Source organism: Lepidochelys kempii, chromosome 7, assembly GCF_965140285.1.
Source record: "Lepidochelys kempii isolate rLepKem1 chromosome 7, rLepKem1.hap1, whole genome shotgun sequence".
Taxonomy (NCBI): domain Eukaryota; kingdom Metazoa; phylum Chordata; order Testudines; family Cheloniidae; genus Lepidochelys; species Lepidochelys kempii.
The window spans coordinates 123,258,983-123,281,563 of NC_136386.1; the positions used below are offsets into that span (position 1 = coordinate 123,258,983).

A 22,581-nucleotide genomic window follows, 5' to 3' on the forward strand; every position below is an offset into this window, starting at 1 on the left:
TTTAAAAAGCTTTAAAATAACTTAATTTTAATAGATACATAAGATTGAGGTTCCAAATATTTTTAACATAGGTCTTATTTAATATCAGTCTTTTTGCAGTGCCTCTAATGGCAACTTTAGTGTCCCGTATTGGGGGAAAGAGTGGATTAAGTATGCTGCATCAAAATCCCTCTCTTAAACTTTAATGCCTGCCTGCATCTATATATTCCTGGTGAAGTTAGTACCAGGATAGACTATTGTAAATCACAGGGCTTTACTATAATTTTGTGTTTTGAAGAACTCTATGGGAAGGGCTTAAAATGTAGCCAGTTCCACAAGATCAGGTTCTATAAATCTCTGCTGAACTGGCAAAGAGTTAAATAATATAATTTTACCACAAACCTGGGAAAGTTTTGAAACAGTGAAAAGTGCAATAAACCTTTCTCATCCAGTCTTGTAAGTCTCTGGTCACAATTCAGTGATTCATGTAAAACAAATATCATGCATTCATAATCCCAAGGAAGAGGAACTTTAATGCAAACACATGTCGGAGAACAGAACAAGGGCTGTCCTTTTATAAAGCAGGAATTTAACTAGGCACATACCAGTTTGAAAAAAAGCCCTAAAGAGAAATGTGCTTGCAGAATCCTAAAATACAGAGGTAGAAGGGAGACTTAAGTCACATTTTTGTCAATTTCTCTTCTATTGAAAAGTTGTTCCCCGCAGCATATGAAAACTTCCTGGTTTATGTACAAAAACAATCAAATGTTCTATTCTTCATGCTCTTTACTATTATGAGAACCCAGCAGCTAGATACAATACCTCACTAATAGATACCTGACTAATTTCCACTATTCTGTTTCCGCCTGTTCTCACAAAATAATTTCTCACGAGAGATCTAATAGCAGAGATAGCACTGTAGTGAGGTCTCGTTAGTAAGACTTCATTACTTTTCGAAAGATGCTAATGTAACTTGCTAGAATGCTATTTAGTGTAACTAAAACTAAACGACACTTGTCAGAATAAACAAACACCATATACAGCGATATGTGAGATCCTTTTCTATTGCATTTGTTCACTTACTTGCGATCTCTTAATATCTGGTCACCTAATGTGAATCAGCAGGGTTCCACTGTATGTGCAACTACTGTGATGTCCCCGGTTTCATTGAGATCTGCAAAAAGACAAAAGAATTCTGCAGACTAATATTTTGTATTAAATGCCACTTTTTGAGGAGGTGTTAACCAAATCAGTCTGCAGAATTTATTTTGGTTTATAGTTGCTTCTCTTTAACATGGTATCAGATTGTCTACCTTCTTGGGTTCCTTTTGTGAAATAGTCAAGGAAACTGTTTCCAGGAGACATTGCCAATCAAAAGTTCAAATAATTAATTGCAGTCCTAATGTTCTTGTCCAAATGTTACATTGGGTGGGGGTTATTTTTAAATGATTGTCAGTGTAATTTGGCACCATTGTCAAACGTTCTTTGACTCTGTCTGTGAACACCGCAGTCATCAAGCCAGCCACATACATGCAGCTTTGTAGAATAGAACTTGAGATCTAGGTCTCCTGAAACACAGCTATATATCCAGTAACCAAAAGGAGGATATCTCTTAGTCCAGCCAATGAAAGGAACCAATAAACGTAGGAACATGTCTGGTATCTCACAAGTGTATGCTTTGCACTCCGATAGCACTTTAGAAGTGATGAATTAAGTCTACAGTGACCCCATGAAGTAGGCGATACATGTTTGTCCGTGCCATACTCTCACAATACCTTTCCTTGTCAAGTTTTAGAAAAATAACGCATTGCTGTTTTGGATTGTTCATAATAAAAATCCTTATGCTCAGCGAACCCCTTCTTACAGTGCCTCCTGCTGGGAGAGCCTGGAATTGGAGGCTTTTTTACAGAGTGTGAGTCACCTTCACGTGGCGTAAGAGTGAGCTCAGTGCTGCTTTAGGAAGCTGTAAGTGGGAATGAATCCATTCCATACAGTGTGTAAAGTGCTTTTTTAAAACAATCTATTTCTAGAACCTAAATTGTCCTGGGACCAGCTCTTGATATAAAAATTCATAGAAACCTGTTTTTCAGAGTGTGGTAACTTCTTGCCATAGTGCTGTAGTGTTAGAATTCACATTGGCCAGGTTGTTCTGTAAATTAAACACTGACAGCTCCCCTCAGGGGAACAGCCAATGTATTTATGATGATGTGCTGATTACACAAAATACACTGCAAGCAGAAAACAGCTGCAGAGAACAAACCTCTTAAAAGAATACAATTACAAATAGCACCCTCAGTATTTCTAGTGGTGAGAGTAAAATACAGCATGCTAATGGAGGTTTTCTAGTCTGCTTCAAAAGAAGAAAAGGGCTATATGAAGGAAAGAAGCTACATGCAGTGCCTATATAGAATGGTATATAATCCTGTTCCTGAAAGCGAGGGTCAAGAAAATACCGCAGGGCCTTGTCTACTGTAGACCTCTCTTCTTAAAACGTCTTTCTATTGTAGCTCCACCAGCATTGGCAACAGTGGGAGCACTAGTGTAGGCCAGCTGCCAGCATTTTAACCACCACCACAACCCTGTTCCGAATGGCTCTAAGCAATGTGGTGGTTAAAACGCCCTCAGATGGTCCACACTAGCACTCTGACCATGGCTAACACCAGAAGAGCTGCGACTGTGGGAAACTTCATGGAAAAGAAAGTCTTAGTTCAAAAATAACTGACCCTGATTTTATGGCTAATTGTTTTTTATATGTTTTGGGAGACTCAGTGGGAATGAAAGAGGTGTGTTCTCTTCTGTCTCTACGTTGCAGATTTAAATTGTTCTGTTCTAGATGGCTGGGGAGTTTGTGTTTTATTTTTTCACCACTCAGAGATCTGGTAGGCACCTCCCCTGTAGGCAAGGCCTTTGGGCGGAGAGCTTACCATCCAATTTAGATATGACAGAATCAAGGCTGCAACAAAACCATGTGGGGAGGATGGTAGAGGAAGAACTTGGCATTATTCTGCTTAGAAAGCTGATGGGAGTTAGAAGAGGTTACTCTGAAGCGACTGTGGTGCATCGGCAGAGTTGTGTAGGGGGAACAAAGGATGAAGATAGCGGGGGTGCTGTGTCAGTACCTATGTGCAATAGAGAAGTTGTGGAACGGCTGATGCAGCCAGATTGTGTTAGGGTTTGTCCAAGTTAACAGAACATGGCTGTAGAATATATTTAGGACCTGCATCTATGAAACATGTTTCAAACACCAGGCACATGGTCTTCTGTTTACAGCCCTAGAAAATGTGTTGAACTTTCAGTGTATAAATCTGTTTTTACATCTAGCTAAGGAAACAACATTGGGATTCTGTGATGAGGAGCACTTCAGTTCACTTGCCTAAAACAAAGAATCAGTTCTTCCATCTGCAGATCCCTAGCATGTACTAATCAACTCTTATACATCTGTCCATCTCTTTTAACTCAGTTTTGAGCCTTCCTGCATTGTGCTGCTCTGCTGACATCTATCCCATGTGGCAAAAGGGAGTTTTGTATAATCACCCCACTTTAATCAATAGAATAATTGATAAACCAGATAAGATTTAAACTGATTACCTCCCGAGTAGAACTCCCCAGGGGCCTTGGACTCTCTTAATTTTGACATGTGTGTTGTGTACCCTGCGGATGAAGTGCAGTTTGAATTATCTGTTTTTATTTGCTTAATGATGGGGAGGGTGTTAAAGTCAAATGTTTAATTAACCCAGCAATGGGCTGCCCTGTCACTTACACACACATCCAGCTGATTGAGATATCTCACCAAGAATACTGAATAGGAATGATAATGTGGCACTGAGACGGAAGATTGCTTTTTCAATCCATTTGCTGGGTCACTGCTTTGAATGTCTTATTGGATGAAAGGCATTCAGCCTGGAAAAAAATCAGCATTTAAGTACATTTTGTTTCCTGGCCCCCTCCCCACCAAGAAGTTAACTAAAACAGATATGTTGTAGGTTTAATAAGCCATTCATGTCCTAGCAAAAGGCTGGGAAGAGTGGATCTCAATAGCCAGTGGCTTAGAGCTGTATAATTTCCTTTAAAAACTAGCCCCAAGGTATCTAAATATGAGCTATTATATACACACACCCTTACCCTTCATTCTTTGGTTGCTCGATTACTCACCTCATTTTATAGTTACTGCAGCAGTGGCATCTCTTCGTCCCCAGTCAGCGTATCTTTGAACGCCCCCTCCAGAGAGAGCTGTTTCAATGTTGGATTTTTTTATGGCCTAACCCAGTAGTAGGGTTTTAAATTTAAAAGTGTTCTATAGGGGTGTTTCATTATTTTGTGCATATTTTGTTACATCAAAGCATCAGAATAGCCCATGGGCCTTGCTCCTTGTGTTGCAGCCATTGTTCCAGCACAATAATACGGGCCAGCCAGATTTATACAAACGATCTCTAGTCCCGCACCCTCATTTTCCATTGTTTCATTAGAAGGGGTACTTTAGTTGCTTGCTATTGCTCCGAAGACTGAGGCACATTTAGACACATGCATTCTTACAATGAGTTTGTCCTTGGTAGTGTGTAGAAATGAATACATAATAATGTACTAGAAGTTAGCTGAGTTTGACCTGTAGTCCAAAGTTAGATGGACCTCTTATGTCCATCTTAGCAAATATAACTTGGTTACTCTTGGTTATCACTGGGAAGGAAGTACATTTAGAGTAGAGAACCACTTTTACTTAATCAAATATTTCCAGGAAGGGATGTGGTCTAAGGGAGCAGAGCCAGGGAGTCAGGTGTTCGGGGCTTTGTACCTTTCCCACCACTAGGTTGCATTTCAGCCTTGAGCAAGTCACTTCTCTCTTTCAAGGGACAACATGAATGAAGGTGTGAAGTTGAGCATAGGGGGGGAAAATCAGAGCAGAGACTAAAAAAGGGGTAAGATTATAGAGGGGTGTAAGGTGAGGGTGAGGAGCTTGAAGCTCCTGCTTTTGGATTTAAGGAGCCAGTCAAAGGGTTTGAGGAGAAGAGATGACTAGTAGCATTTTTGGTCTCTATTTTGGGGAGAGCTGGGAGTGGGGAGACTAAAATAAAAATAAAAAAGGCCGGAGACAGTCATGGTGTGACAGGACTTTTAGTATTGGGACAAGTGAGGCTGTATTTTTTCCTTGCTGAGGGCTTTTGCTGTAAGAAATTAGGGCTGGTCTACATTTGAAAAATAGATCAGCCTAGCTACATCGCTCAAGGATGTGAAAAATCCACACCTCTGAGCAACGTCCTTAAGCCGACCTAAGTCCCCATTTAGACAGCACTAGGTGAATGGAAACTCCCGCCCCTCGTGGAGGTGGATTTACTACCGCAATGGGAGAACCCCTCCTATTGCTGTAGTAAGTGTCTACATGAAGCACTGCTGTCGTGTTTTAAGTGTAGAGTCGTTGTAATGTAGAGTTGCTGTCATGTTTTAAGTGTAGACATACCCTTAGAAAGCAGTGCTTCAGCAAAGGACACAGAATCTACCGTGAAACTAGCCAACCTTACAGCCCATTTATCAAAGCACTTGCAGTTCCCATGTAGATGAAGCCATAATAAATATTGAGCGAAGAAAGTTAACCTGTGTCTAGAGAATTTTAATAAATAAAAAGTTCAAAAAAAAAACCCTCTCCCCAGACCTGTTGGCTCCTGCTAACTCTTGTTAGTACTAGAAATATGTTTTTGACACCTCTTTGGGATGTTAGCTTATGTGCACAATCTTTAACGTCTGACTGTGATATTTTTCCCCCCATGTGGGGAAAATCAAGAAAGCAGCTGGTTCAAGAATAGATAAGCACCAGTAAAAGCTTTGATTCATATAAAAAAAAAAAACACCCAACAGAATGAAAGTGACTAATCCTAAAATTTGGTGTTTCACATGCTGAAATTCAGTGTTAAAAATGCATTTTTGTGTTCATCAAATGAAGGAATGCAGTAAAGCAAACCAGTGAGGAACAGGGCCAAATCATTTGATTCCCCCTCCCCTTTTGAAGTGCATCTGTTTCTTGATAAATCTGCCTCCATGAATCGTGCGTGGCAATATTTTCCAATCTTAAAGACAGATTAACTAAAGCTGAAATCGATGGTGGGAGATATTAACAGAAATTTGAAAGATCAGGGAAATCGTTACGGTTGTCTTAGAGAGTGGGGACAAAGCCGATTTGTTGGGGGGTGGGAAGGGGAGGCAAGTGCACATAAGACACTGGAGTGAGACTGACCAAAGCAGAGGGTGACTGCATCGTACAAAAATACTCTCAAGGCCAGTCCTTGATAAGTTCACTTGTGTGGTCTTCAGAAGTTCACCCTATATTATTGCTAGCATGAGTTGAATTGGTGTGCGTGCGTGTGTGTGTATACACACACACATATGCACGTGCACTTTGGAAACATGGGCTTTTGGATCCTAAAAAGATGTAGATTGTCTTGATATACCATAAAAAACTTGAAATATGAAATGCAAACTGTAAATACCACACTTACACCTGCCAAGGTGCTAATTGATTTTATCATTCAGGAAAGAGATTCTAAAGCAGACCCTGGCTGAGCAGGGGGTGTCAACATGAACCCTTAAGGTTTCTTTTGCTCTAACTTTGTTATGAAGAATGGGGAAGTAGCGCTGCCTAATGCAGATGTCTGGGAGTTACAAAAATAACCAGATGTCCTGATTAGCAGAAGCAAATGTTCTTTCCTTAATCCCTTAAAATTATATTCAAAGGCTGTCCGGATGTAATGCTTGTTTAAATAAGGCACCAACAAAAATTGGAATATAAAGGGCCTTTGGCCAACTGGCTTGAAGGCTTGAATATTAAAAACAAATTTACCACTGTTGACTCTCTTAAATTCATACAACAGAAATGTGAAGCTGCTTCCCAGGGAACATGGAAAGAGTGTTCTCATTAGCCATATTTTCACTCTCTGTTTTGAGAAATTTCTGGTTAAGCAGAGCTAGCTATTTAAATTCCCATGAATGGTGTGTTCCCACCACCTGGATCCCTGTTTATGTTAAAACAAACTTAATATTGTTGAAACTATTTCATTGTTTCATAATATCTTTGAATAATATTTGCACCGGCTTTTAAAGATCTATGTGTTACATCAAATTCTCTATTCTGCTGGTAGTGTTAAGACATCCCACAACTTTACCTTCATCTTTCTAATAAATTAATAACTGATTTAATTAAAATAATAACTTGGTCTGAAAATTCTCCTTCATTTCTCGAAGTTTTGATATGTCATGTTGCTGTGGGAAGACATTCATTCCAATCTGGCATTTATTGGGTTGAATACAAAGCAAGGAAAACCATATATAGAGTCCACTTCTGTGTATTTGAAGGGTAGAATTGTATCAAATTTTTCAACAATTTTTTGGGTAATTTTGTATGTGGAATGTATTCTAAGTGCAGGCTGAACTTTGTTTATACTTTCCTACCTTTAATTGCAAAATTGCTCAAACCTTTGATTGAAAAATTGTTTGTATTATGATAGCATCTAAGGGACCCTCCCCAGTCATGGATCAGGGCCCTGTTGTGCAAGGTGCTGTACAAATACACAAACTGTCCCTTCTTCTGAAGAGTTTACAGTCTAAGAAATCAAACACCTCACTCTGAGCCCGCTTGTGTGGGGGGGGGTGGAGGGTGAGAAAACCTGGATTTGTGCTGGAAATGGCCCAACTTGATGATCACTTTAGATAAGCTATTACCTGCAGGACAGTGAGGTGGGAGGAGGTATTGTTTTATGATCTCTGTGTGTATATAAAGTCTGCTGCAGTTTCCACGGTATGCATCCGATGAAGTGAGCTGTAGCTCACGAAAGCTCATGCTCAAATAAATTGGTTAGTCTCTAAGGTGCCACAAGTACTCCTTTTCTTTTTTCTTTTCGCTTAACTTGTGTCTTTCTCTCTGACATTAATGGCTGCAAAAGAGGGGAATGAAAGCATCAATTTGCCCCCACATCCTACTTCTCCTCCCTGTATCTCCTTCCTTCTAATAATTAAACCTAAGCCCCTTTCAAAAATACCACTTAACTTTAAACTTTCAAGAGCAAGGAAACTTAGTTCAGTCATTCCATGCTTAAGTCACCCCCTTGTGCCTACATACTGCAATACTGTGTTTTCAAAGAGGATCTCATAGCAATGAATGTTCAGAGCTGCAAGTGCCAAAGACGGCTGAGGTATAATCCGTACCTCTGCATTTTCATTGTTGTAGATCTCCCTGTGTGTTGCAGTTGTCATTTCTGTTTTATTTACTGACCATGTAGAGGGTATGACTTTCAAACTTGCCCTTTTCATACTTGTTTTCCTCACAGTAACTTAGTTCACTTTAAGGACTTGCTTTATGTTGGGTAGTGACTAGTCAAATAAGTGTGAATCTGAGCATGTGTGCCACTCAGGAACAGCTCAAAATGTGTTAACTGGGTGTTCAGGCTATAATTTTAAAATGAAAATATTGCTTGAAGTCTGAGGATGCCTGTGCCAGGTTTCATCCTAGCACTGTTTGAAATGGCTGAGATGTTTATAAACTGACACACAGCATTTATAAAATCAGGATGCTGACAGTCCCTTCACAATAACCATGCTCTTGAACTCATCTATCACTTACAAAGGTTATTGGAAAGGGAATGTAGGGCCTTTGCTATCACTTATTCCTCTTCCTCCCTCTTTTTAAATCCATATTCTGGCTGGCAGAGGCACAAAATAATTCAGGCCAGTTTTTCCATCTCTTCCATCACTTCACCTATTCCCACAGGCTGATGCAAACTAGGAAAAATCCTATTTTCTGGCATCATGGGACAACCAAAAATCCAGATTGAACAAGTGAAACTTCCTTTCTGCCAGGCGAGCTGCTGGCCTGAATTTGAACAGAAAACAATATGCACTGACTGGCAAATATAACCTGGGGCTGGATGGGAAAATGGGTCGTCATCTTCATTTTCCTTGTAAATTACACCAATCAGCAGACAGAATGCTGATGTATTCACCTTGTTAAAGTGTTCCCTCTTGATTAACCCAAGTGCAGTGTGGGGTGATTGGATAAGAGTACTCATAGCTAAGTATGCACATTCCCCAAAGTGCATTATTGGGCTCAACTACTGTTTGATGACCTTTACAAGGAACCAGAAACAGGTGGTCAGCTTTCACTTTCAGTCTCTGGTCACTCAATTTAACTATGAGTAAGGATATGTTTTAATCATGGGTATTTTCAGTAAAAGTCATGGACAGGTCACGGACAGTAAACAAAAATTCACGGCCCTTGACCTGTCCATGATTTGTACTATATATCCCTGACTAGAACTTGGGCCGGGGGGGGGGGGGTGAGGCCCGGGACCCCCGCAGGTGCTGGGGTGGGAGCCTGGGACCCCCGCGGCTGCTGGGGGTGGGTCGGGGCAGGCAGGCAGGCTCTCTACCCAGCTCCGCATGTCCCTGGAGCTCCTAAGGAGAGGGAAGGCCAGGGGGGCTGCGTGCGCTGCCCCTGCCAGGAGCTCCAGCTCCGCAGCTCCCATTGGCCAGGAACCATAGCCCATGGGAGCCGGGGGGGGGCGGTGCCTGCAAGCAGGGACAACACACAGAGCCCCCAGCCCCGCCTAGGTCAGGAGCTGCAGGGTCATGCTAGCTGCTTCCAGAGAGCTCCGTCCCAAGTGTTCGGGCAGCCCCTGAGCCAGCCGCACCGGCCACTTCAAAAGTCATGGAAAGTCATGGAATCCGTTACTTCCATGACAGACATGCAGCCTTACCTATGACTTCAAAGTGGAGCCTCCTCTGAGGAGCTTGTTCTGGAGGGAGAGAAAATAAAACATCTCACTGCTTAATGTTAAAAATGTATAAAAATGGCTACAAAAATATCTGGACAGCTAAATTTGACATCCAGGTTGTTCTTGAACTGGCAACTAATCTCATCTCAAGTTGGACACAATTCGATTCTTTACTAATGGAACTGATGTGCCCAGGAAGACTCAGGCCTTGTCTACACTACCGCTTCAGTCGACGTAAGTTATGTTACTCAGGAGTGTAAAAAACCATCCCACTGAGCGACGTAACTTACATTGACTTACACGGCGTATAGCTCCCACCTCTCGTTGAGGCGGATTAATTATGTCGATGTGAGAGCGCTCTCCCATCGACTCATCTCGTCTTCACCAGACCCACTAAATTGATGCCGCGGCACCGATCACAATGGCACCAATTTAGCACAGTGGTGAAGACAAGCCCTCACTCCCTTGCAGTGGATATGCTTATGTCACTAACAACCCACGCAGCTTTAGCTTTCCACTTCAACAAATATGTGTACACTCACATTGGCTGGAACAAGTGTTAATTGATTGGAAGGGATCTATTTGTCTGAGAGCTCTATTAAAATATAGACTGGCACATAGCAATGCATTTATAATATTTTTTTGCAAAGCAAGCAAGTGCTTTCTGTATTGGATGCAGATGTTAAAGCAATAGTTTCTTTAAGGGCCAGTGCTGCACAAATTCTGGCCTTTGGGATAATGACAAGTGTTTTGCCTGCATAAACAATACATTTTTTCCCCCCTGAGGTCCACGCACACCTAGTTTCCCTCAAGCACATCATCTCTGTCAGGTTAATCAATAGGCACCGTATGGCAGAGGGTCAGTAATCAGTGTCATCGTGCCTTTAAATCGTGTTGAAAATTTGCTTAAAGCCTGGGCCAATTAACATCGAGATGATGAATGGATGGGTAGATGGGAAGAGCCTGGCGCTCAGGGGCTTGTGAGAAGTAGATGCTCAGCTGTTGAGCAGCAGACACCAGCGAATAAAATCAGCCATTCATGTTAGCTCAGTCCACCCACTCTTAATGATAATGTCAATCTAGCAAAATATATACACATTGGAGTTGTCATGAGTTCATAAATCAAAGGAGTTTGTCAAAGGCATTCAGATTAACGAGGCAGCAGCAATAACAAGTCAAATTTGCATAGAGAATTGCCCGAATCTCAGTAAATTATGATCCTGTTTTTCATTTGATTATTTGCTAATGTCTCAAGAGGGAGAATGATTACATTAGCATGCAAAATCTACTCTAGAAGTAGAAATCTGAGGTATAGCAGACCAGCACACGATGACAATTAATCAGTTTCTGCATACTAGCATAAACGTGCAAGGCCCAGAAATGAACTCCGTTTTTTATTATTATTTCTCCTTGCTACTGATCCAAATGGTTCAGCTTGACAGAGACTTTATATTGCTTTAACAGTGTTCTGAATTGTGCCTGCAGGCAAGACATAGTTATGCAGCTATAACCAACCTATCCATCTGCCAACCAGATTGGAATTCTCCTATCCAAGGCTTCCATTAACCCCCACTGACAGCTCCAAACAGGATTAAGAATTTGAAAGCATAAAAAATAGTTGTACACAGTTCTCCCCCACCTCCTCACACGTGGAAGAAGACTGCATCTGTACTGTTTTATAATTAGTGTTGGGCAACCCATCATCAAAACAACTGCCCAGTTGGCAGGTTTCTGATCTCCACCATGAGGAGTAAGGCCGTGCTAAAGGTAGCCCTGTGCAGTTGGTAGCCTGAGTACATTCATCCATCTGAATCCCAGTATTGCTTTCATGTGTTATATACAGAAAATACTGCATGTCATCACACTTCAGATGCTTTAGCCTACAGACTCTGTGTGCTGTGTAACACAGGGCGTGTTTGAGATAGTGGGGACTTCATGTGGAGAGTCAAATAATGAAACAAGTTTGTGGTGGTTACTGGGATGATAACACGCTATGGAATTCTATCCTGTTAGTTACAGGCTGAAGTTTTAAATCCAAATTGTATTTGGAAAGAGTCTCTTGTAAAAGACAGTTACCATTTTAGGGCAGATAAACTATGAAAGGCAAATGCCCTCCATGTGGGCCTCAGAGGGGAAGGCTAGAGAGGAGGGCTAAAGCAGAGATTTGGGAATCAGGATTCCCAGTTTCCATTCCCAGCATTGCCACTGACGTTCTGTGTGACCTTGTGTAAAACCTGTGATCTCTAGTTTATCAATCTAGGCAAATAGAGGTGATAATCTCAGGGGTGGGGGGATGGGAAACTTAACCACTTAATGCTTTGTGGGGCTTGAATGAAAGATGCAAAAGGCAGGCTAGTCCTAGTTTGTAGAAGATGCTCCGTGCACTCCAGCACAAGCACTCTCTTGCCCTATCTGGTTTTGGTAAGGATGGTGGCCAAGAAAGGCACTGCCACTTAGAGGAAATGGGATTTCAGAATTTGCCCCAATTCAAGAAGTTGTTTGGGATTTCAGCCTTATGGTTGCTGATTCTGTCCCCACCCCTTCGTCCTAGCAGATTCCATCTTGTCTTTGCTACACATCAGTTGCAGTTCCTGCAAACCTTTGACATTTCTAATGCACCATCTTAATATATGAGCATTAAATGCCGCATTCTAGAGCTATGATTGCAAAACACCTTTTTGATAGCCTTTTGTCATCCTCCCTCATGGCTGGAAGCCATGCTGAAGCAAACTTAAAATTCTGCCCTCAAATAGGGGAGCAGACCTCCCTTGCATTGGTTCAGCAATGAGACACACGTACAGATGTTGTTTTCTGGTCACTGTTATAACAGACTAACTTTAACACTGGAAAGCTGAGTGGTGACTAATACTGGGCATTGTTCTATTAAGTGGAATTCACTTTAATGCAGGTCTGACTATTTCTGAACTATTTGGAGGCTTGTACACCTGGAATGGTGATTTTTCCTATTCCTGAGAAATAAGCGGGAGTTGGAAACATCTGGGCTTTGTTTCTTAAGTGTAATGCTTTCCAGTCATTCTGTCTTCACCAAGCGTAACTTACTTGCCAACAAAAGTGCATGAGCAGCGCTCCTGTTTAATAGTCTGCTATTGGAGCTGCTGTGTGGGTACTGTAGAATGGTGAGACACCAAGCTGTGAACCACCATATGCACTTGGCAGTCTTTGTCTGGTCTTTGTTCAGCCAACCTCGTAGCCTTGCCACCTATAAAGATAATGAATGCAAAAAGGTCTTCTGCTCGCTTTTAAAATTAGATCTTTAGTTTAAAGAAAAAGAAACTGGAAAACTTGTGACAGGTTGCGATAACAAGGAATTTCAGAATAAAGGCTGTTTTTTCACCTCAGCACTGAATTTCTTGGCTTTTGACATTGGTGTAACTGCAATGACATTGAAAGGCAGTTTGAGAGGCAAGGGGAAGATGAGATTTCACTTTTAAAAACTGTTTTCTAAAACACACAACTTGAGGAAAAATAGGATTTTTGATCCTATTATGGGAGGGGGGATTGAATATTCAAAATGCATCTTTAAAATAGATAAAAGCAGTTCCTGGAATTACTTTGAAATTCTGTATCTCTAGCAATTAATCTGTTTTCAGAAGTATCAAAATTGAAATCCCTACTTGATTATTAAAGTGTGCAGATGAGTACAGAGCAGTTTGTGCAAAGATGCATCTTAATTTCCTTTTCACACTCATACAGTTTAGCTCTCTCTAAACCAGACTTAGCAAATAACTTTCTCCTAGTTGAGGCCCTGTGTGAAAACTTCTCAAAGATTTGGGTTGTTTTACTGAGTTATCAGGCCTGTTTAGGATTGATTCACATTATAAAACCCTCGCTACAGCTGCTCAGACCTCACTGTGCCTCCTGAGTTCTGTGTCTTGTAAAGCTCACTAGCTGGTCTGCAGATCTTGATTTACTTAGAATCCTCAGGACCAGTTTACCTTGAGGGTTTTTTTCCTTCTCTTCCATCTCTCAGCAAACTTTGCTCATGTCCTTGCCATCTTCCCACTCTCTTCTTTTCCTTCAATGAAACTAGAAGCTGTAACCTACCTAGACCCTTGCTGATCACACAGCACCTGCTGCAGGCACCCAAATACACTGCTCCACTGACGGCTTATTGCAGTCTGCTTCCTCTCTCCAGTCCCCACTCGGCCACGCTGCTTGCAGTGTACCAGCCCTTCCTAGACTGACAGATGCTCCAGCCAGTGACTGAAATTTGGGGTTGGGAGCTAGCTCTAAGGGGGATCTGGATATGTTAGGAGCGCTGATGGGTGAGGAGGATTCTGGGAGGTGATGATCATAAAGGGGATGCAACTTCCACCTTAAAATCCTATCCTGATCCCATCTGCTGTAGCCAGAAACTCTTCCTGTTACTGGCCTAGCACTCCCTAATGCCTCTCCCTTATGCCTTTATAAACTGAGTAGTCTTCCAGGTATTGAATGCATGGGTTTGTGACTTAAAGGCTATTACTACTATGGTGTTCAACACTGACTTTACATGTGTGTACAGAATTCCTCCAAACCTTTTTAAGCAACGCAGTCTATCCTTAGCCTATCAACATGGTTGTTGAAAGTGTGATAGCAACCACCATGTTTTAGTATTGCTTCCCTGGCCAGTGTGGACAGGATTTTTTTTTTTTTCAGATAATTGTTTGCTGAATGTGTCCCAAAGAAAGCCTCTGTCCTTAGATAAACAATCGCACGATTCCCAGACAAGTAATCCGTAGCTTAGGAGGACTGAAGAGGACAGAAGTCTCCTGCCTAGTTTTCTGAGCCTGTCATCAGCTGAGGAGCATTTCTGGAGCAGCCTCTAATGGCTCATCCTTCCTCCTCAACACCCTATATTCCCAATATAAGATGTGGTATTAGTAGTGCAGGATACTAGTCCGCTTTTCTGGGGAGAGAGAGCACACACCAAAACCAGCCAGCCACACAAACAGGCATTGGAAGACACAGCAGGAATGGTGCTGTCACTGATATCACAGAATCTGATGACGTGGTTCACCACAACTTAAAGGTGGGCCAGACAAATCTGAATGTTGGTAGTCCACTAAACTCCTGTGCAATCAGTCAGTAATCCTGTTAATATAAAGATACTGGAATATAGGGGGACAGTTGAATTTTATTAGCTACATTTACTCTTTATAAAATGGAATCTTTTGAAAACAAGTCACTGTAGGGAGTTCAGGGACATAAGCAGTGGTATATTAAATCAGGCTATCAAGTCACCTGCTTGGCATCCTACCTCCAACAGCGTCAGTACTGGCTGTTTTAGAGGAAAGTCCTAAACAAACACAACTTCTCCACTATACCTATTGAATGGTGCATTATTTATTAAGAATGAGAAAAATTCTGTCTTAGTCCTAACAAGCCAGTTGGCTTACACCTGAGGCTAGCTTTTTCATGTATGTATAAAATCTAGCTTGTGTAGCTTGCAAATATTCAGTTTCCTTTCCTCCCACAGAATAACATTGGGGATAAGAACTGAATTAAAGCTTACTTTCTTTCGCAGAATTCCTCAGAGCGAGAAGACTGTAATAATGACGAGCCCCCTAGGAAGATCATTCCAGAGAAGAATTCACTTAGACAGGTATGCAACTAGTCTCTTAAAAATACAATAAAACTTCCTAACAGCTTGAATCTTAAAGCACTTCAGGAAACTAGAGTTAGGTTCCTGACTTTTATCTGGAGCACTTGTCATGCTTGAGCCTGAAAGTTCTTTCTTACTCTCCTTAGTGGGAGAAGACAAGTAGCATTGTACCTGGGAAAATCAGATGAGTTGGGCTTTTGTGAATATGAACAGGGATATCCATTTCTGAGCAAGTATAGCGCCATCAGCTGGGACTTTGTATCTGAGTTTTGTTTACTTGCTAATCATTGGGAACTCTCCAGCCTTGCTCTGTAGTACTCCCTCTGTCTCATTTATGCCTTTCTACAATACCTAGAATCTCAAGGTGCTTTACAAAGAACTACTATACTTAGAAGGCAGGCTTTCTTAGAGCCATTGTCCAGACTGATAACCTAAAAGTAGAGCTACTTTAATTTCCCTCAAAAAGTTTAAGATGGGTCCTTATAGATCTGCTCTGCCCCTGAACCCCGCAAAAGTTTTAACGTCTCTTTGATCCCTTCTCTATATTAAAACAAATTCCTTACCATCTTAATTTAAATTAAGCTCTATGCAGCAGGGAGTAGATCTTCCTGTATGTATTGTACATCACTGAGCACCCTGGTGTTCAACAAATAAATGTGTCAATATCCTTTAAAGAGAGCAGATTTTTCCTCCCGCCACACCACCCCACCCAAAAAAGTTAACTTGCCTAGCACCATCAAAAGGCCCATTTCAGCAGTTCCTCCATCCTGGCTGAGAAAAGAGGACAGAGATTTGTAAACTGGCTATGTGCGCCTGTGGTCAATTTTATAATATGTGTTAGGTACTTCAATACAACAGTAGTAGATACAGCATAGATAACTAGGCATCAATCCCTTCAATAATACTGTCGAAGGAAAAATAAGATTTTATTGAAAAAGTACTTCTTTCCTCCCCCCCCCAACCCCCCCCCCAGTTCAGGGGAAAGGGATGCTTGTCTTATACCTCAAGATCCAGCCATACAGAGTGTTAATGATGTATTCTGTGGTGTACATGATGCACAGTCCTGCTGTGAGAAGCCTGTGATCTAAAAGATAGAGATAATACAAGGTATAGTGGGATCCCCAGAAGGGATGTTAGATTACACTGGTGCATGCCCCCTCCTCCCGCTTTCCTATCTTTCTCGTTCCCTAACCTGCTGTCCTTACATAATGTTAGACTACATATTTTCTATGAGGGAGAGCCACAGATCCTAGCAATTGATCTTCAGCCAGCTTGCAGCTTTGGGATCAGAGCCAGAACTGTCTGTTGTAGACAGAGTTGTGGGGCTTCACCAGAGAGCCTCCTGGTTTAATTCTGCTTCTTCAGCTGAGGATGGGCTTTTCTAGGCCTTCCTACTGCTTCCGCAAGGTGCACAAGCATGCTGAGCAAGCCCAGAAAGAAGAGAGAGGAAAAGATTCACTCATCTGGCAAATGTCCTATCGTTAAATATGTTAACGGGGTCTTCTACATATTTTGTATCCTGCTGACTCATCAGAAAAGGGGAAGAAAACTGCAACCAAGCAATAATGATTGCAAAGCTTCCTACAAAGAATGTCACTCTCCTTGTGGTTCCTTGTCTTCTACATACAGCCGACAAGTCACTGGATACAACAGCAGAACATGGAATAACAGCATGGGGGGGGGATGAATGCAATGATGATTTCTCTGCCTGGGCGTATGCCAAGAAATCGGCATGATTCCAACTCAGACCAATCCAGCATGAAAGCAAGATTAGCTGTAAGCTTCTCCAGTTAGCACAGAACTGTCTTTCCTCCTTAAGACAAATGGGCCCTTGACTTTGTTTAGGAAGAATGGTTGTTAGAACTGATCAAGTGTCTCAAACACACACTGACGGTTCTCCTAACCTCCAGCAACACCAACAGGAGCCAGCATAAGAGCAGCCATCAAATACCTCCTGTAGATAAGGTCAGTAGAATAAGTCCCTCCATCAGAGAGAGGACTGGCTCTGACTCCATTGTTCTAGTTCCCAAAAGGATCAAGAAGGGATAAGGCTATTCGGAATCTAAAATTCCTGAAAAAATGCATCAGCAAACCAAAATTGCAAGTTGAGACATTGATATCTACCAAGAAGTCTGTCTCCAAAGGGGGCTTCTTATTGTCTCTGTCTCAAGGCAGTGTGTCCACATATACTAATATGATTATCCAATTGCAGAGCCCTTCACTTCACTTTTGGAAGCCAGTATTTCCAAACTTCTTCCTTACTTCTTGGCCTGGCGGCAGCTTTTGCACCTGTTAGAAAAGTGCTGTAACGCCCTAGATGTGTGTAGGACTCTGTCATCCTGCAAGTTTGGGGAATTGAAATTCTCTGATCTTTCTCCTCGGTTAGAGAAGGGCAAGAAACTGTCAGAGATTTCCAAATCTAGGTGCAGCATGTCAGAGGCATGCACAGCCATATGTTTTATTCTGTCCTCCAGTATTAGGGCACACTGAATAAGGGCAATGATGGTTTGGTTTTGTGGGTGGAAACATCTTATGCCTTGCACAAGGAGAGAAGCAAGGTGGCCAGTTGGTCTTTCATCCCCCTTCATCTTCGCAAAACACTACAGATTGGGTCTGTAAATTAGCTAAAGCAACAATTAGCAAAAAGTGTGGCATACAGTAGTAGTACCCCAGTGAAAAGAAATTAACTCTGTCATTATTGTTTGTATATAGTTTTATTTTTTCTTTCCCTCCTTGGAGACACTGCTGATAAAATTCCGTTGTTGGGAACTGTGGACCTTCCTACATAGAAGACTAGGAAAAATTATCCAAGCTTGAGAATTTCATGTCTTCTGATAGGAATGTCTGCAAATCTAACCCGCTCAGGATGACTTAGTTTTAGATCATGGCTCAGATTCACTGGTCAGTTTCAGTGGCGGTGTAGTCTTTACATGCCCTGCAGTAAATAAGTTTAAGTGAGTTGCTCCATTGCTTTACACTTGACTGCTCTGATTTTTTTTGTTGTACCGAAGCACAGCCTTTGCTTTGAAAGGTATCTCAGGCTGGCGGGCTCTTTTGGGGCTGGGGGCCTGTGATGGTTAGATTCATAGACTCCAATTCCAAAAGAGACCCTTGTGATCACCTCATCTGACACAGGCCAGAGAACTTCCCCAAAGTAATTCCTAGAGGAGGTCTTCCAGAAAAACATCCAATCTTGATTTGTCAAAATTTGTCACTGATAGGGAATCGACCATGACCCTTGGTAAATTGTTCCAATGCCTAACTACTCTCACTGCTAAAAATTTACCCCTTATTTCCAGTCTGAATTTATCTGGCTTCATCTTCCAGCCACTGGAACGTCTTAGACCTTTCTCTGCTAGATTGGAGAGCCCATTAGTAAATATTTGTTCCCCATCTAGGTACTTATAGACTGTGATCAAGTCACGCCTTTGTTAAAATAAATAGATTAAGCTCTGTGAGTATCTCAGGATAAGGCAGGTTTTCCAATCCTTTAATCATTCTCGTGGCTCTTCTCTGAACCCACTCCAATTGATCAACTTCCTTCTTGAATTGTGGGCACCAGAACTTAGGACACTAATCCAGCATTGGTCTGACCAGGGCCAAATGTAGAGGCAAAAATAACCTCTCTGCTCCTACTCGAGATTCCCTTGTTTATGCAGCCCAGCATCTCATTAGCCCTTTTGGCCACAGCATGGCACTGGGAGCTCATGTTCTCTAACTATCCACCATGACACCCAAATCTTTTTCAGAGTCCTTGCTTCCCAGAATAGTCCCCTGCCCTATAAGCATGGCCTATATTCCTTGTTCCTAGACGTATATATTTACATTTAGCCATATTAAAACAAATATTGTTTGTGCCCAGTTTACTGAGCGATTCAGATCCCTTGGAATCCGGGACCTATCCTCTTCATTATTTAGCACTTCCTGAAATTTTGTGTCATGTACAAACTTTATCAAGGATGATTTTATGTTTTCTTCCAGACCAGACAGAAAAATGTTAAAGATCTTGTTCTGCTTCCAGAGCTGTACGTAGGCTAAAGACCATTTGATTCAGTCCTGTGGACTTTCCTACTAGAAGAAATGACATTTTCCGGTTGACTGAAATGAACTTTGTGAGAAGTTAGGGAGTTGAATGAGTGTAGCTTGGACGCCTAACATATTGGGGCTGGGAGGGCTTTCCACCCATGGTGAGCACCATGGAAGAAGTTGTGGGGTTTGGAACAGAGGAGAAAACAAAGTTGGGGATCGAAGCTATTTTTGTTGGCAAGAACATGACCAAAAAAATGAGAGCTGTGCAGAGCTCTGAAGCAAGGATTTGAAGGTTCTATTCTTGACAGCTGTTTGATATGATCAAATAAAATTTTGAGATGTAAAGTGAAAGTCATGGTAGAAAAACAGCCCTCAGAAAAACAATGACAAGTGGCAAAAGTTTTTGGCAACTTTATTTACGCTAACAAACGAATTTGCACACTGCAAAGTTATAAATTAATTTTAATAGGCTGATCCAGATGGTCCATTTGGAAAATGGATAGCTTGAGCTGTTGAAAATTAAACTAAATTTATCTCTCTCATACTTCAAACTGAAGCAAGCGTGAGAGGAGTGCCCAATAAGTCCAGCACATACAGATGGACCGGCAGGTCACACATGGGACTAATCTGATTCATTTTAAAAATAAATGCATGAGTTATTGAATCAGGTTCCTGTTTCAAGCCGTGTGCGTTTGTATGTGTGCGCGCGTGCAGCCTTTTCAAAAAGACTCACAAATGCTTCAGTGCCTTTTTAACCTGTGTGTTTCAATTTTAATTCAACCTCCTTGCCAAAAAACATAATTAGTTTTCGGGGCCTATCATTTAGTGTTAGACCCAAATGCTAGATTGATTAGGTCAGGCATTTGTTATTTTAAGGGCTACATCTCCATTCTTAATTTATGAAGAACATGAGCTCAATAGTCTTGGGGAGAGAACTGGCCTTTAGAAACTGTGAAGCTCTCTGGGGGCCCCTCAAGCCTTTTAGCTTCTGGGTGTTTTAAACAGAGCCATGAATGCAGATTTGTAAATTTATTGCAGTGCCATCTGGTTTTTTTGCAGGAACCGTATTATTGTTGGCTTGTATCTGTCTATTGTGGTGGTCACTCCCCAGGAGCTTGCCCTCATAGTCCTAAGGAAAGTGATGAATAGTGGGGGTCAACATGAGTAGGTCACAGGGCAGCTGTCCAGGGCTGCCCTGAACTTGATTACCCCACTGTTCTTTAAAAAAGACAGGCACAGTGCAGGTTGTTTAAAAAACCTCCCCTCCCTCTCTTGAATGGAGTAATAATGAAGTGTCTTTTGCTGCCTTGATTCCTTCTGTGGGCGGGCTGCGTGCAGGGAAAGCTGTGTCAAAGGTGCCTTGTGGGGAAGTGCTGATGGCAGCGGGATTGCTGTCATGCTGCAAACCAGACTCCATCATCTTCCAGATGGAAGTCAAAGGAAAAAAAAAACCCTTGCCTGCCAGCCCACTCCCCAAGTCCCTCCGCAGTTTCAAAAACTGCCCCCTTCGGCTTTGCAGCATAGAATATTACTGCAGTTCGGTCTCATGGATTTGAGATGATTTTTTTTTGTAAAGGGGTGAAGCACCCCCTGAAGCATATTGTAGGCACTATTCAGAAGGTAAAACAGGAATGGTCCCTGACCTGAAGAGCTTGAAGTCGAAGTGTAGACAAAGCACAACAAGGGAAGACAAACAAAAGAAGAGCAAGGGAATGGGAAGACAGGGGACAGCAACAATCGGACACCTTTCTTTTTAGTCTGTAGCTTTCCTTTTTGGGACTTCTCGCCAAATGAATCTCTGATGTGCAATTCTTAGTCCCATGTCTCATCTACTTACTGACTGTTATAAAGGGAAGCATACAGGTGCTACTCACGATGCAACTTCCTCTCTTAATCTAGATCAGCTATGCTGTAGTTCAAATTTTCGTTTTTCTAGAGAGTGGATGGGGCAGGGGGAGGAGTGATGTTCATTTTATAGTATCATATTGAACTTCTCTCTCACTATTGCGAATGTTCGCTAGGAAAAGGTCGTGGGGTGAAAAGCTTTGTCAGAGTAATAGAAATACTTCATAGTCTATAAAACTGCTTTTTTTATCCTGTAACTGTTGCAAAACTAAAATGACTTCTTGCCTTTAATTCGGATTAAGCATTATAAAGTGTTAGTGAAGACCATGTTTGTGCTGAAGTCCAAGTTAAAATGAAAAGGTTGCCTTATGGCATCAAAGCCACTTGGTTCTTCCAACATTAGTGCTAATAGGAGCTGTCAGCCTTGCTGCATTTCTGCATTCCTCTGTAATTGAGTAAATTGCAAGTGTTGTCTACTCCCCCTGCCCTTTGTGTTTGTGTCCACTTACCATCTGAAGAACGTGGGCAGTGATAAATAAAGCACTGAACAGGGCTCTCTCAGCTCTTTGAAAGCAGCATGTTGCCAGCCCCCTAGTTGTATTTCTTTAAGTGTTTACGTTTTTCTGTATTCTCTCTCTTGTGTGGCTGGAACCCTGGGGATCCAAAGCCATGAGAGAGGCCAAGGAGCTAACAAAGTAGCTGTCCCCTTGTTAGCTTGTTCCTTTCTTCTTTAAAAAACAAGATGAAAACCATCTGGCTCAGGGCATTACATTTTCCTCCCCCATGCACCTCTATAGATGAAGAGTTTCACCTGCAGCGAGGGTTTACATTGATTAGGGAGGGAACCGTAATTCAAGCCTCCATCCACTTCAGTGATACTTTGCAGTCTTTAAAGGTGCTGACCCATTGAGTTAAACTGTCATGGGAGGATAAAAAAGGAGCTTCGTCCCAGGAGGTAACAGCTGCCAGGTTTTCAACACCTTGCGCGCTGCTGTAGAAATGTCACAAATTGTCAATGGAAAGAAAAATCACTTGGCTGCCATCTTCTCTTAATGATGAGCCTGATAAAATGAAGGATTTAAACCTTTTAAGATCAGCAAGGAGTTGTCAGAATAATCACTATATAAATCCAGAGGGATTTTGAACAATGGCACGGAAAAACCTTACCCCGAGAGGCAGCAAATGAGCTATCTGAGTTAGAATAACCTGATGTGGTTGGGGGTGGGCATGTGGTTATCTTTGCACAGTTGGACAAGAGGGAATGAAAGCAGCAGCGCAGAAGTCCAACATTAGTTTGTCTATATTAAAAAAAAAAAAAAAAGCCTGATTCATAACCCAGTGAGCTGAGAGAAGATGTGCTGTATCTGTGCT

General features: G+C 41.8%; 1 protein-coding gene across 17 annotated transcripts in view; it reads left to right on the forward strand.

The window, feature by feature from the left end:
- BTRC (beta-transducin repeat containing E3 ubiquitin protein ligase) overlaps window positions 1-22,581 on the forward strand; it is a 176,472-nt gene that overhangs the window by 63,708 nt on the left and 90,183 nt on the right. For 10 of the 17 annotated variants that reach the window (XM_073354542.2, XM_073354547.2, XM_073354545.2 and 7 more), the window contains one exon: window positions 15,259-15,336. The exons of the other annotated variants lie outside the window; for them this stretch is intronic. In XM_073354542.2, the coding sequence (XP_073210643.1) occupies window positions 15,259-15,336 (78 nt within the window). The remainder of the gene's footprint in view (window positions 1-15,258; window positions 15,337-22,581) is intronic. 17 annotated transcript variants of the gene reach the window in all.